The sequence below is a fragment of the Musa acuminata genome, chromosome BXJ2-4 (genome assembly GCF_036884655.1).
Source record: "Musa acuminata AAA Group cultivar baxijiao chromosome BXJ2-4, Cavendish_Baxijiao_AAA, whole genome shotgun sequence".
In the NCBI taxonomy this organism is placed as follows: Eukaryota; Viridiplantae; Streptophyta; class Magnoliopsida; order Zingiberales; family Musaceae; genus Musa; species Musa acuminata.
The window spans coordinates 35,797,824-35,813,370 of NC_088341.1; the positions used below are offsets into that span (position 1 = coordinate 35,797,824).

General features: G+C 39.0%; 1 protein-coding gene and 2 pseudogenes across 1 annotated transcript; 1 reads left to right on the top strand and 2 right to left on the bottom strand.

Moving 5' to 3' along the window:
* Positions 1 to 12: 12 nt before the first annotated feature.
* LOC135608765 (transmembrane 9 superfamily member 2-like) lies at positions 13 to 5,721 on the bottom strand (annotated as a pseudogene).
* A 278-nt stretch (positions 5,722 to 5,999) lies between these two features.
* On the top strand, positions 6,000 to 7,409 carry LOC135608766 (NAC transcription factor NAM-B2-like). Its single transcript, XM_065101805.1, has one exon. It carries the CDS (start codon positions 6,000 to 6,002, stop codon positions 7,407 to 7,409), a length of 1,410 nt encoding a protein of 469 aa, XP_064957877.1.
* Positions 7,410 to 11,015: 3,606 nt separating this feature from the next.
* Positions 11,016 to 15,432, bottom strand: LOC103980485 (transmembrane 9 superfamily member 2-like; annotated as a pseudogene).
* Positions 15,433 to 15,547: the final 115 nt, after the last annotated feature.

Here is a 15,547-nt window from a genome sequence, read left to right on the forward strand (position 1 = left end):
TAGTATGGATATAACTCTAGGTTGCAATGACCTCCTCCTTTGATCCATAAGGGATCGTACGGTTCTTTCGCTAGTATCCATAAACCATGTCCATGAAGCCAATTCACTACATCATCTTCGGTACCCTACAAGAAGACATCCAACTGTTAAAACAAAACAGAATCTACTGGGAATATTTATAATGATCTTTCTGACACACATTTAACTTGTAAATAAGGGGTATCAGTTCACACTAAATACAAGGAATTATTGACAATCTACAACACAAATTGACAACTGGTACTATTGGAACATAAAGAAATGCATGGTAGATTAATTCAACTGCTGTGCAAACCTATAAAGTTAGACAGTGAAAGGAAACACAAGATCACAAAAATTGAAATGAGTCCTTGGAAATCCAATGAACAAAATACTAAAAATACTAACAAAACATAGCAGATATGTCTCGATGGCTCTTCCAAATCTAGATCACATAGAAACAAAAACACTTGCAACAATGTCTAACAGTAGACTGGTTTTGATTAAGAATCCCACTGGCACCCCAAACCCCAACCAACCACCCCACACAAAAAATTTAGATCACCCTCAGCAAACCATTTATCTCAAGAAATAGCCTACCTTACCAGTAGATGCTCCATATCCTGAATAGTCATATCTGCATGTTACGAGAAAGCAAACACCATTATATAAGACTTCTAAAGCAACGAAAACACAAAGAATAAGCCAATAAACAAGTTAAAAACATGTTAAACAAGAATCAGAGAAGTTCAGCTTCCTATGCTTTGAAAGAAAATTATGGAGGACTCAAAACAAACATAATATTGAACACATTCCATAAAAAATCTTAAAATTATTTATAACATTCAACTTTTCTTGAGTTTTGCTATTGATATGTTGTTATATATTCGTATACTTCTTCACAAGCACTCGAATACTGCTAATCATCAAATAATTACATATACATTATAATAAACACCTTCGTCACCTCCCAACCTGTTATAAACCGATATAACTATTTGACGCAGAACTGAAACAAAATTAAGAAATTAACAAAATTAGCTGCTACAAACATATCAAGAGTTTTTTGTAGGCAAACTAAATTTAGAACATGCTTCGGCACTTTCTTGTAAACAATAGAGAACAGTGACGCTACATTAAAACTATGAATTATGCTGTTATAGGCAAATTCAGTTTGTGCGAGGGTGAAATCTCATTGTCTTGGTTTGTCACCACAAATACAACGAATCAAGTTTCCAAAAGTTCTATTAGTTACTTATGTCTGAACATCAGTTTGTGGGTGTGCTGTGCAACTAACAAATAAAATTATAGAACTTTTTTCACTAGCAAATAACAAATAAAATTATATAGAGCGGCAACCTTTATTGTGAGTTGTGCTACTCAGCAGTCAGCTAATACAAGATTTCTGCAGCATATAGGACACCATTCTATTATGGTTCCAGTCAGAAACAGCAAGGTTGATTTTTGTATATACACACTCAAGCCCCTCAGATGACATGACATAGATTAGGAAGACCGAAAGATCTAAAAGCTTGTAATTCTCCGTCATACACAGCTGTGACCTCCACTTATGATTACTGTTATTCAGAAAATATGATGAAAAAGTATTACATATATGCTAAAACAAATGTAATCACATCTTCATGAATGGAGAAAATGTTGACATGCCGGGAGTTGCCTTCTAAAAAGTTGATTTTGTATGGCACCATAACCATAGCAATTACAAGTCTTTCGTAGCACAAGTTTCCTTCCATCCAATGCATTTTTCCTAAGATTCCAATAGAAATTGATCAATGGACAATTGTTGGATTGCGATAGTGTCCTCCACTCAAGTAACTAATATCCACATCAGAAATTTGATGTCTCTTAAGGTTTTTAATATTGCATTAGATATACAGCTTTAGATAAGGCTAAATCATGTAAGCTTCTCCTAATATGCAAGCGTTTTTAACTCTTTGGATCATACATATGAAATCCTCTCATCAAATCCATTTCCAGCTTTGACAACCAATCAATCATCGAAAATCAGTAAGATATTGGCATTTAATTAGCCATTCACTTAGGATGATGAAAAAAAGCATTCAATCGGGTAAAACTCTGACCATCAAACATATGATCAGCTGCAGCGCACTTTTCATTCTTTTTCCATTTAATCTAGCAAATATAAAAGATAGCAGAGTGGCAATGTCTTCCGAATTAGCGGACTTGGTTTTCGTAGAGGTGGATAGAAATCTAATTTTAATTTAAGACAAGCGTTCATTCATTTCCAAAGGGTTTTTCTGCTTAGAAGACAATATCGATAATAATAAGAGGGGTCATTGTTCAACACAAAGGAATCTCCATGTGGTTGCAATATTGAAAAGTTAGTTCTTCACCAGAGACCCTTCTGTTAGGTTGACTCGATTAAATTCTTATGGGATATGAATTAAAGATGAACACACAATATATGGAGGAAACAAAGAAAAGGAATAAGATATATCTAGTTATCTACCACCCACATGATAGACGAAAACTTGAAGCCCATGGAAACTCTTGTAAACCGTGTCAATTAAAATGAATGAAATAGCACTAGAAGTTCTTGAAAGATGAACTGAAATAAAACCTTAATGTATGCCATGATTCAAAGAACTCTTGACTCAAGACAACTAAATGACAAAGAGGTACCGCATTTACAAATATGTTCAAGCACAACAGTTTCAATATGCAAAAACAGACTGCAGTGTCTATGCTAGACCAACTGAATGGTAGAATTATCTAGTACAAAGGAGAAGGCCAGATACTTACCTCCACCACCACCCATGATCCTCTGCTGCAAGTTGGAAATATGTCAATGCAACAGTGATGAACGCTGTGCCAATTATAAGAATGATGAAAACAATAAAAAGCATACTATATATTGTATATATGTTGTGACCCCACACTCTAGCAAATATATAGTACAGTTCTACTTCTACATAGATGGCACTAAAAGGAAGGAATCCTGCCATTGCCATCTGAGGTATGGTGCCTCGATACCATGCCAATTCAGGAATTTCTCTTGGGTACTTGTTGGTACGGCATGGAGCTTGGAATTCAGTTTTGCTTTTTTTACCAGCAACCCCACCCAATATGAGCAAAGGGGAAGTAACCAATGCCCATATAAGTAGAATCACAAGGATGGTTCCAAATGGCAGAGCTGCAGTTGCGCTATATGTAATAGCAACAGTGTTCAGGAAGAAGAATGTCAAGAACAAGGGACCACAAAATAAGCAGCCAGTCAACAACAAATTCCTCATCTGCAGTCAAATAGAGGCAAAGATAATTAACCCATGCAGACTACAAGTGGTATGACTAGAAATTAATGCTGAAGCAACTTCTTACCCAATTAGTCCCTTCGAGCTGCATATAGAAGGAGCTCGCTGTGTAACCAGCGATACCAGAAGTCAGAGCATAGATGACAACAAGAGCTGTATAAAGGGCTCCCCGATTTTATGGGTAGAACACACCAACAAGTGCAAGAAGGAAGATGAACGTTGTACTAGTTATGAGACAAAAGTAGTAGATGATATTAACAGAAATCAGCATTAGAAGAGTTTAGTGAGAGCTCTTACAGCACAAGGAGCTGAGTTCCAGAACCAATAATAGCTTAAAACAATGACTTGTTCTTTGGAAATCGGAAGACATCACCAAGGATATGTTTCCATCCAGAATCCTCTTGATCTTCAAGAGACTTCTCAATGAGAGAATATCTTCATGATGATACTATTTTAGTGAAAGATGAAAAAATAAACATCAGGAAATTTGTTTCAAAAGGAAAACCATGGAGTTTATATATCTTACCTTAAAATATCATTTTTGAGCACACGCATGAGAATCGTAGCAAGAAACCCAGTCAGAAGAAGGACAGTCACACATGAATTAACAATTGAGAACCAATGAATCTCTAAATGTTGGGGCAAAGAGGATGTCCTTGAGTACTTTGCCATCCTTTCTTCAAAAGATATGTCAGTATTTTTCCATGTCACAGAATATAAAAACTGACATCCTATTTCCTATCCTCCGAGATATCCACATTAATATTGGGGTCCGTTTGAACATTGATCTTTATGACCCGATCATCATTGTAAAGGATATTGAAGTGGATGTGTTTAAAGAGAAAGTACTTGTCTTTGCCCGAATCAGTCTTGACCCCCTCGATCTTGCCCAGGAAACCCCATAAAGGCAGATCATCATAATACATTTCAAAGTAATAGTCCTTTGATACAGCATGTCTGAACTTTGCAACATCTTTTGACAAGTTATTTTTACAAAGAGACTTTGACTGTTGCACCTCCAGAAAATTTAATTCGTACGGTGCATCGACCAAACGATCACCATTTAGAACTTCCCCAAGGGCTTCCGTCTTTTCGGTAACAGGCTCTAAATCAACAAAGTTTTGTAAAGAGTTGTACACACTAACAGACGTATAAATAGTGTTGCTAACAGACTCATGCAGCTCAGAAGTCGATGGAACAGTAAGGATAAGTGAATAACCTGGTGAGCAGAATGGCAAGTCATAGTAACGATATGTCTCGCTGCAGATGCAAAAGGGAAATGACTGTCACATTCAAGAGACACTGAAATGTTAGAAGTAAATGATCAATATCCTAAACCAAGAGCATCATTAATAAATGCCAAAGACAGGGTCAAAGGCAGCAGAATTAACAGGGCCTGGTAATCTATAAGGCTATAAACAAGCGACCGAACGAAACAGATCCTCACAATCCAACAAGCAGAACTGATACCACTACAATATGAAGCACACCAAAGTATAAAATCCCTGAGATTTAATAGAGTTTGGTTTTTCACAAAAGAAACTATTGAGAAACCAAAATAACAATCGATGGTAAAGGATTGGAAACACTGCTAAAACATGAAGCACTCAAAAATTAGCTTTGCTTGATCGGACTCAGAAATCAAGAAGCATGCCAAAGCGGGAAATCTTTTAAGCTTTGACATGATCCAAGATCACAAATCCCTAATCTTGAATGAGGAATTTGACTTATTTAATGAAAAAGCAACTATCCACGCGAATCAAAATAAGCTTACAAAACAGTAAACGATCGGAGCGACGAAAACACGAAGCATGCGAAATCAAAGACGATTTTTAGCTTTCACGCTTAATGGAGACTTGGGTATTTCGATCGATAAAACAAAAACCACCGACTAAGAGAAATAAAATGAAACTACAAAAGCGAATCATGATCCTGCGTTCATTCTAAATCACAAAACAAGCAAACAGATGATCGCATTCTTGAAGAAAAGCAAGGGACGCAGACAAAGATCTATTCGCTTCAAATGATGCGCAAAATAAATAGCAAATTCAGCGACGAAGGAGGAATTCGAAACCGATAATGACGCAAGAATCGAAAGGAAATCACCTGGGGTTGTGGAAAGGTCCGACCTTATTGGCATATAGGGGGACATGATCACCCTCTTTGTACCTATGATTGGTTCCATCAGCTCCCACCCTCAAACCACAAGCCATTACGAGAAGAACCAACGTAGATAACTCCATCTTCAAGATCCTCGAACCTGAAATCGATCAAATAAAACTCCAAATCAGCCCTAAAATCCATACATTTCGCTGAGGCTTTCTAACCGATGCTCACCTTCGTTCCCGAGCCGAGGAAGACCGAAGGGGGCGATCGGCTCGCTGGTGGATAGGCACGTGCGAGAGTCCATTTCTAATTATACATAAATATATAATGCAACGATAAATTCTAATTAGTCTAATTAATTTGGGGGCTTACAGAACAGGAAACACGCTTCTTGGATTCGATTCAAGAATCGAATCTGTCCAATCCCGCGCGGCCATTGCCTATATAGTCGTATCCCTCTCTTCTCCCACTCTCGCTCTGTCTTCTCGCCTGCCTCTCGCCTCTCCTCTGTTCCATTCTCCTTCTCCTCCTCCTTGTTGATTTCCTCACCTCTCTTCATCAAGAAACCGTTTTTAGTCGTCCATGGATCCCGTCGACGTCGTTCCGAGTGGTTACAGGTTCCTTCCCACGGCGGAGGAACTCGTGGTCGACTACCTCGCCAACTGCGTTGCCGGCACACCGCTCCCTAGCCGCGCTGTCGCCTTCGCCGATGTCTACGGCACCGAGCCGTGGAATCTTCTCTGCAACGGTCGACAGGAGGGCTATTTCTTTGCGGAGCGCAAGCCCAAGAACAGCGGCGGCCCGCGCGTCGATCGAAGGGCCGGCACCGGTTCTTGGACTCTGAACAAAAAGCAAGAACCCGTCAAGTCCATCGTCGACGGGCGCGAGATGGTGGTGGGACGAAAGAGCTTCCTCTCCTTCAACGATGGCCGGCGGAAAAACTCCGGGTGGGTCATGTACGAGTATGAGATGTGTTCCTCCGGCTTCGAGAGACGAGTTCTCTGTCACGTTAAGAAGAGTTCGCATCATGCCGTCTCCGGCGGCAATTTCATCAAAAAGGTTGAGTCGACGTTCACGGAGGCCGCGACAGAGACGATCTCCGGCGGCAGCCTCGTTGGGCAGAAGAGAAATAGAGAGGAATCTTCTACTCTCTCAGCAAAAGCATTGACTCCCTCAAAGAAGCCAGCACATTCATTGCAGTCCGACGTCTCACCACCTCCAACCGCGGTGGTGCAACATCCCATATCGGCTCGTCCTGTGACACCCCCGGAGAGTCGTCTTTCCTCGGTCGACTCAGTTGCACCGAACGAAGCCGGAGTCCCATCCGCCGCTCTATCGTCAACGGATGTCGGCGGAGGTGAGCCCTTGATAACTGTGGAAGAACTCGAAGCATTCTTGGCTTCGCCTTCGCCGTCGGTCGATCTTGGCGATGAACAGAACTGCATCGACGATGCTTTCTTCACCCGAGAGGTTGAAGCCTCCTTGATGTCGGATGACACCGACACAGCCTCGAATACCATCCCGAAGGCCTCGCCGTCAGGCCTTGTCGATCCTCGCTTGATGCCCGATGACACTCGAATTGATTCGACCACGGTCGTAGAGGTTTCCACGTCATCGTCGTCGATCGACTTGGTCGCGTGTGAGAAGATGTACTTCACCGACGATCCCTTCTTTTGGAGCCTGGAAGAGGTCCATGCCTTCCTGATGTCCGATGACACCTTCGCTGCATCGACTACGGAACAAATGGCGTGCGTGGACGATGCTCGCTCGACAACCCCGAAAGCGTTGCAACCCTCGTTGATTTCTGATGGCACCGGCACTGATTCGACCACGGCCGAAGTGGTTTCGTCGTCATCGTCGTACGACTTTGTTGGGTGTGAGCAGACGGAGAACGTAGTTGATGTCGACGACTTCATGCAAGAGATTGATGCCCTCATGAAGTCCGATGACACACCTGTGGATTCGGCAATGATCTCGTGGCTGGAGCAGTAGTCGATGCAGCTTGTATGGAAAATGTTGTTTGTTCATGTATATCATAATACTGGAAGGAAAAGAAAATTCATGTTCATGTAAATATTGGCGACAATAAAGTTCAATTTTCATCCCATGTATTGTTGTTTCCTTCATACGTTGCTGTTTATATGAAATGGTGTAGCTAATGAACTCATAATTTGAGATATCACTGTCTCGTCCTCATGCATCAACATATCATAGTTGGTCACCGTCCTCAGGGAGAAACAGTCATGGCTGGGTTGACCATATAGACATTTGGATGATTGCTGTCACAAAAAATGCTGCCTCGTCATACAAAAATAAATATTGACTTCTTCTAACCATCATCCAGTAAATCATTTTTATGTGATCCATGATGTTGTTATTGTGGAGATTTAAAGGATATTGATGGATGAAGCCCTCCTGGAGATTTAAAGGATACTGATGGATGAAGCCCTCCTGTAGCTGAACAATGTATTTGATTGTTCATTGACATCACTTTAAACCATGAATGATCAAAGAAATAGAGAACAACATAGCTGCTGCAACTGTATTGAAATAGATTTTGTGCACACCATTTCCTCTCATAATCTTGCATATATTTAACAACATAAGCACACCATCGCCAAATTGACAATGACTATATAATACCAACAAATTGATATTTCAACAGCATAGAGATCATCAGTGAAGATTCAGTTCAAAAAAACCGGTATCTATTCTCTTAATTCGCACACAAACGATAGCCCGATTGCCTTCGTTAATGTTTCGATACAATAGATAGGTTTAGAAGTTTGAGCAAATCTGTACAACGGATACCACCATCAATGCCAATCTCCACAACACCAGTTGCACAGGTATGCAGATCCCTTCGAGCATCGCACCATCAGACATCCTCTCCGTGGGCAGCTCCAGCAATCGGGTTTCCTGCATCTAATTTGGCAGCAACAGTTGGTCGTGAAGGTGGTGGTGCTGGTGGTTGCAGCAGCTTCGGCAGGGAGTTTGAGAGTTTGCCGGATCTTCTTGAGTCGGGTTACAGTCGTGAGGTTCTTCATTTCCCGAATAAACTTGCATAGGTGACGGATGTAGTCTGGATATAACTCTAGGTTGCAATGACCTCCTCCTTTGATCCATAAGGGATCTTATGGTTCTTCCGCTAGTTTCCATAAACCATGTCCATGAAGCCAATTCACTACATCATCTTCGGTACCCTACGAGAAGACATCCAACTGTTAAAACAAAACAGAATCTACTGGGAATATTTATAATGATCATTCTGACACACATTTTAACTCGTAAATAAGGGGTATCAGTTCACACTAAATACAAGGAATTATTGACAATCTACAACACAAATTGACAATTGGTACATATTGGAACATAAAACAAAGTCACTACTAATAACAGGCTTAAATAGAATCAATGGAGAAGACACAGTTACAAGCTCAGCCATGTTGTTAGCTGCTGCACACATAGCAGGAGTTTTTTGTAGGCAAACTAAATTTAGAACATGCTTCGGCACTTTCTTGTAAACAATAGAGAACGGTGACGCTAGAATAAAACTAAATTCAATTTGTGCGAGGGTGAAATCTCATTGTCTTGGTTTGTCAACACAAATACAACAAATTAAGTTTCCAAAAGTTCTATTAGTTACGAATGTCTGAACGTCAGTTTGTGAGTGTGCTGTGCGACTAACAAATAAAATTATAGAACTTTTTTCATTAGCAAATAACAAATAAAATTATATAGAGCGGCAACCGTTATTTTGAGCTGTGCTACTCAGCAGTCAGCTAATACAAGATTTCTGCAGCATATAGGACACCATTCTATTATGGTTCTAGTCAGAAACAGGAAGGTGTATTTTCATATAGACACCCTCAATCCCCTCAGATGACATGACATAGATTAGAAAGACCGAAATATCTAAAAGCTTGTAATTCTCTGTCATACATAGCTGTCATTCAGAAAATATGATGAATAAGTATTACATATAAGTTAAAACAAATGTAATCACATCTTCATGAATGGAGAAAATGTTGACATTTGGGGAGTTACCTGCTAAAAAGTTGATTTTGTATGGCACTATAACCATAGCAATTACAGGTCTTTCGTAGCACAAGTTTACTTCATTTTTCCTAAGATTCAAATAGAAATTGATCAATGGACAATTGTTGGATTGCGATAGTGTCCTCCACTCAAGTAACTAATATCCACATCAGAAATTTGATGTGTCTCTTAAGGTTTTTAATATTGCATTAGATATACAGCTTTAGATAAGGCTAAATCATGTAAGCTTCTCCAAATATGCAACCGTTTATAACTCTTTGGATCTTATATATGAAATCCTCTCATCAAATCCATTTCCAGCTTTGACAACCAATCAATCATCGAAAATCAGTATGATATTGGCATTTAATTAGCCATTCACTTTGGATGACGAAAAAAAGCATTCAATCGGGTAAAACTCTGACCATCAAACATATGATCAGCTGCAGCGCACTTTTCATTCTTTTTCCATTTAATCTAGCAAATATAAAAGATAGCAGAGCGGCAATGTCTTCCGAATTATCGGACTTAATTTTTGTATAGGTAGATAGAAATCTAATTTTAATTTAAGAAAAGCGTTCATTCATTTCCAAAGGGTTTTTCTGTTTAGAAGACAATATCAATAATAATAAGAGGGGTCGTTGTTCAACACAAAGGAATCTCCATGTGGTTGCAATATTTAAAAGTTAGTTCTTCACCAGAGACACTTCTGTTAGGTTGACTCGATTAAATTCTTATGGGATATGAATTAAAGATGAACACACAATGTATGGAGGAAACTAAGGAAAGGAATAAGGTATATCTAGTTATCTACTACCCACATGATAGACGAAAACATGAAACCCATGGAAACTCTTGTAAACCGTGTCAGTTAAAATGAATGAAATAGCACTAGAAGTTCTTGAAAGATGAACTGAAATAAAACATTAATGTATGCCATGATTCAAAGAAATCTCGACTCAAGACAACTAAATGGCAAAAGAGGTACCGCATTTACAAATATGTTCAAGCACAACAGTTTCAAGATGCAAAAACAGACTGCAGTGTCTATGCTAGACCAACTGAATGGTAGAATTATCTAGTACAAAAGAGAAGGCCAGATACTTACCTCCACCACCACCCATGATCCTCTGCTGCAGGTTTGAAATATGTCAATGCAACAGTGATGAACGCTGTGCCAATTATAAGAATAATGAAAACAATAAAAAGCATACTATATATTGTATATATGTTGTGACCACACACTCTACCAAATATATAGTAGAGTTCTACTTCTACATAGATGGCACTAAAAGAAAGGAATCCTGCCATTGCCATCTGAGGTTGGTTCCTCGATACCTTGCCAAATCAGGATTTTCTCTTGGGTGCTTGTTGGTATGGCATGGAGCTTGGAATTCAGTTATGCTGCTTTTACTGGCAACCCTACCCAATATGAGCAAAGGGGAAGTAAGGAATATCTTCATGATGATAGTATTTTAGTGAAAGATGAAATAGTGAACATAAGGAAATATGCTTCAAAAGGAAAACCATGGAGTTTATATATCTTACTTTACAAAATCATTTTTGAGCACACGCATGAGACTCGTAGCAAGAAACCCACTAAGAAGAAGGACATTCACACATGAATTAACAATTGAGAACCAATGAATCTCTAAATGTTGAGGCATAGAGGATGTCCATGAGTACTTTGCCATCCTTTCTTCAAAAGATATGTCAGTCTTTCTCCATGTCACAGAATATAAAAACTCAACATCCAATTCCCTATCCTCCGAGATATCCGCATTAATATTGGGGTCTGTTTGTACAATGATCTCTATGACCCGATCATCATTGTAAAGGATATTGAAGTGGAAGTGTTTAAAGAATTACATTTATGCTCAAACAATTGTAATCACATTTTCATGAGGTGTTTACAAGTCAGAAGTTACCTGATAAAAGTTGATTTTGTATGGCAATATAACCATAACAATTACAAGTCTTTCGCAGCGCAAGTTTTCTTCCATCTAATGCATTTTTCCAAAGATTCCAATACAAATTGATCAATGTACAATTGTTGGATTGCCACAGTGTCCTAACTCAAGTAACTAATATCCTCATAAGAAATTTCATCTGTCTATAAGGTTTTAATATTGCATTAGATATACAGCTTCAGATAAGGTTAAATCATGTAAGCTTCTCCAAATATGCAAATGCTTATAACTCTTTGGTGCATATCTATGAAATCCTCTCATCATGTCCATTGCTAGCTTTGACAACCAATCAATCATCGAAAATCAGTATGATATTGGCATTTAATTAGTCATTCACTTAGGATGACGAAACAAAGCATTCAATAAGGTAAAACTCTGACCATCAAACATATGATCAGCTGCAGTGCACTTTTAATTATTTTTCCATTTAATCTAGCAAATTTAAAAGATAGCAGAGCGGCAATGTATTCCGAATTAGTGGACTTGATTTTCTTAGAGGTGGATAGAAATATAATTTTAATTTAAGACAGGTGTTCATTCATTTCCATAGGGTTTTTCTGTTTAGAAGACAATATCAATAATAATAAAAGGGGTCATTGTTCGACACAAAGGAATCTCCATGTGGTAGCAATATTGAAAAGTTAGTTTTTCACCAGAGATACTTCAGTTAGGTTGACACGATTAAATTCTCAAGGGATATGAATTAAAGATGAACCCACAAGGTATGGAGGAGGAAACAAAGGAAAGAAATAAGGTATATCTAGTTATCTACTACCCACATGATAGACAAAACTTGAAGCCCACGGAAACTCTTGTAAACCGTGTCAATTAAAATGAATGAAATAACATTAGAAGTTCTTGAAAGATGAACTGAAATAAAACCTTAATGTATGACATGATTCAAAGAACTCTCGACTCAAGACAACTAAATGACAAAAGAGGTACCGCATTTACAAATATGTTCAAGCACAACAGTTTCAAGATGCAAAAACAGACTGCAGTGTCTATGCTAGACCAACTGAATGGTAGAATTATCTAGTACAAAAGAGAAGGCCAGATACTTACCTCCACCACCACCCATGATCCTTTGCTGCAAGTTGGAAATATGTCAATGCAACAGTGATGAACGCTGTGCCAATTATAAGAATGATGAAAACAATAAAAAGCATACTATATATTGTATATATGTTGTGACCCCACACTCTAGCAAATATATAGTAGAGTTCTACTTGTACATAGATGGCACTAAAAGGAAGGAATCCTGCCATTGCCATCTGAGGTATGGTGCCTCGATACCATGCCAATTCAGGAATTTCTCTTGGGTACTTGTTGGTACGGCATGGAGCTTGGAATTCAATTTTGCTGTTTTTACCAGTAACCCCACACAATATGAGCAAAGGGGAAGTAACCAATGCCCATATAAGTAGAATCACAAGGATGGTTCCAAATGGCAGAGCTGCAGTTGCGCTATATGTAATAGCAACAGTGTTCAGGAAGAAGAATGTCAAGAATAAGGGACCACAAAATAAGCAGCCAGTCAACAACAAATTCCTCACCTGCAGTCAAATAGAGGCAAAGATAATTAACCCATGCAGACTACAAGTGGTATGACTAGAAATTAATGCTGAAGCAACTTCTTACCCAATTAGTCCCTTTGAGCTGCATATAGAAGGAGCTCGCTGTGTAACCAGCGATACCGGAAGTCAGAGCATAGATGACAACAAGAGCTGTGTAAAGGGCTCCCCGATTGTATGGGTAGAACACACCAACAAGTGCAAGAAGGAAGATGAACATTGTACTAGTCATGAGTCAAAAGTATCAGATGATATTAACAGAAATCAGCATTAGAAGAGGTTAGTGAGAGCTCTTACAGCACTAGGAGCTGAGTTCCAGAACCAATAATAACTGAAAACAAAGACTTGTTCTTTGGAAATCGGAAGACATCTTCATGGATATATTTCCATCCAGAATCCTCTTGATCTTCAAGAGACTCCTCAATGAGAGAATATCTTCATGATGATAGTATTTTAGTGGCAGATGAAATAGTGAACATAAGGAAATATGCTTCAAAATGAAAACCATGGAGTCTATATATCTTACTTCACAAAATCATTTTTGAGCACACGCATGAGAATCGTAGCAAGAAACCCAGTCAGAAGAAGGACAGTCACACATGAATTAACAATTGAGAACCAATGAATCTCTAAATATTGAGGCATAGAGGATGTCCTTGAGTACTTTGTCATCCTTTCTTCAAAAGATATGTCAGTATTTTTTCATGTCACAGAATATAAAAACTCGACATCCAATTTCCTATCCTCCGAGATATCCAAATTAATATTGGGGTCCGTTTGTACATTGATCTCTATGACCCGATCATCATTGTAAAGGATATTGAAGTGAATGTGTTTAAAGAGAAAGTACTTGTCTTTGCCCGAATCAGTCTTGACCCCCTCGATCTTGCCCAGGAAACCCCATAAAGGCAGATCATCATAATACATTTCAAAGTAATAGTCCTTTGATACAGCATATCTGAACTTTGCAACATCTTCTATTGACAGGTTTTTTTACAAAGAGACTTTGACTGCTGATCCTCCAGAAAATTTAATTCGTACGGTGCATCGACCAAACGATCACCATTTTTTTTAGAACTTCCCCAAGGGCTTCCGTCTTTTCGGTAACATGCTCTAAATCAACAAAGTTTTGTAAAGAGTTGTACACACTAACAAACGTATAAATAGTGTTGCTAACAGACTCATGCAGCTCAGAAGTCGATGGAACAGTAAGGATAAGCGAATAACCTGGTGAGCAGAATGGCAAGTCATAGTAACGATATGTCTCGCTGCAGATGCAAAAGGGAAATGACTGTCACATTCAAGAAACACTGAAATGTTAAAAGTAAATGATAAATATCCTAAAACAAGAGCATCATTAAAAAAATGCCAAAGACAGGGTCAAAGGCAGCAGAATTAACAGGGCCTGGTAATCTATAAGGCTATTAACAAGCGACCGAACGAAACAGATCCTCACAATCCAACAAGCAGAACTGATACCACTACAATATGAAGCACACCAAAGTATAAAATCCCTGAGATTTAATTGAGTTTGGTTTTTCATAAAAGAAACTATTGAGAAACCAAAATAACAAGATGGTAAAGGATTGGAAACACTGCTAAAACATGAAGCACTCAAAAATTAGCTTTGCTTGATCGGTCTCAGAAATCAAGAAGCATGCCAAAGCGGGAAATCTTTTAAGCTTTGACATGATCCAAGATCACAAATCCCTAATCTTGAATGCGGAATTTGACTTATTTAATGAAAAAGCAACTATCCACGCGAATCAAAATAAGCTTACAAAACAGTAAACGATCGGAGCGACGAAAACACGAAGCGTGCGAAATCAAAGACGATTTTTATCTTTGACGCTTAATGGAGACTTGGGTATTTCTATCGATAAAACAAAAACCACCGACTAAGAGAAATAAAATGAAACTACAAAAGCGAATCATGATCCTGCGTTCATTCTAAATCACAAAACAAGCAAACGGATGATCGCATTCTTGAAGAAAAGCAAGGGACGCAGACAAAGATCTATTCGCTTCAAATGATGCGCAAAATAAAAAAGCAAATTCAGCGACGAAGGAGGAATTCGAAACCGATAATGACGCAAGAATCGAAAGGAAATCACCTGGGGTTGTGGAAAGGTCCGGCCTTATTGGCAAATAGGGGGACATGATCACCCTCTTTGTACCTATGATTGGTTCCATCAGCTCCCACCCTCAAACCACAAGCCATTACGAGAAGAACGAACGTAGATAACTCCATCTTCAAGATCCTCGAACCTGAAATCGATCAAATAAAACTCCAAATCAGCCCTCAAATCCATACATTTCGCTGAGGCTTTCTAACCGATGCTCACCTTCGTTCCCGAGCCGAGGAAGACCGAAGGGGGCGATCGGCTCGCTGGTGGATAGGCACGTGCGAGAGTCCATTTCTAATTATACATAAATATATAATGCAACGATAAATTCTAATTAGTCTAATTAATTTGGGGGCTTACAGAACAGGAAACACGCTTCTTGGATTCGATTCAAGAATCGAATCTGTCCAATCCCGCGCGGC

Bases quoted from the DNA above. Each gene is read 5' to 3' on its own strand.
- LOC135608766 (XM_065101805.1), top strand. From the start codon at position 6,000: ATGGATCCCGTCGACGTCGTTCCGAGTGGTTACAGGTTCCTTCCCACG.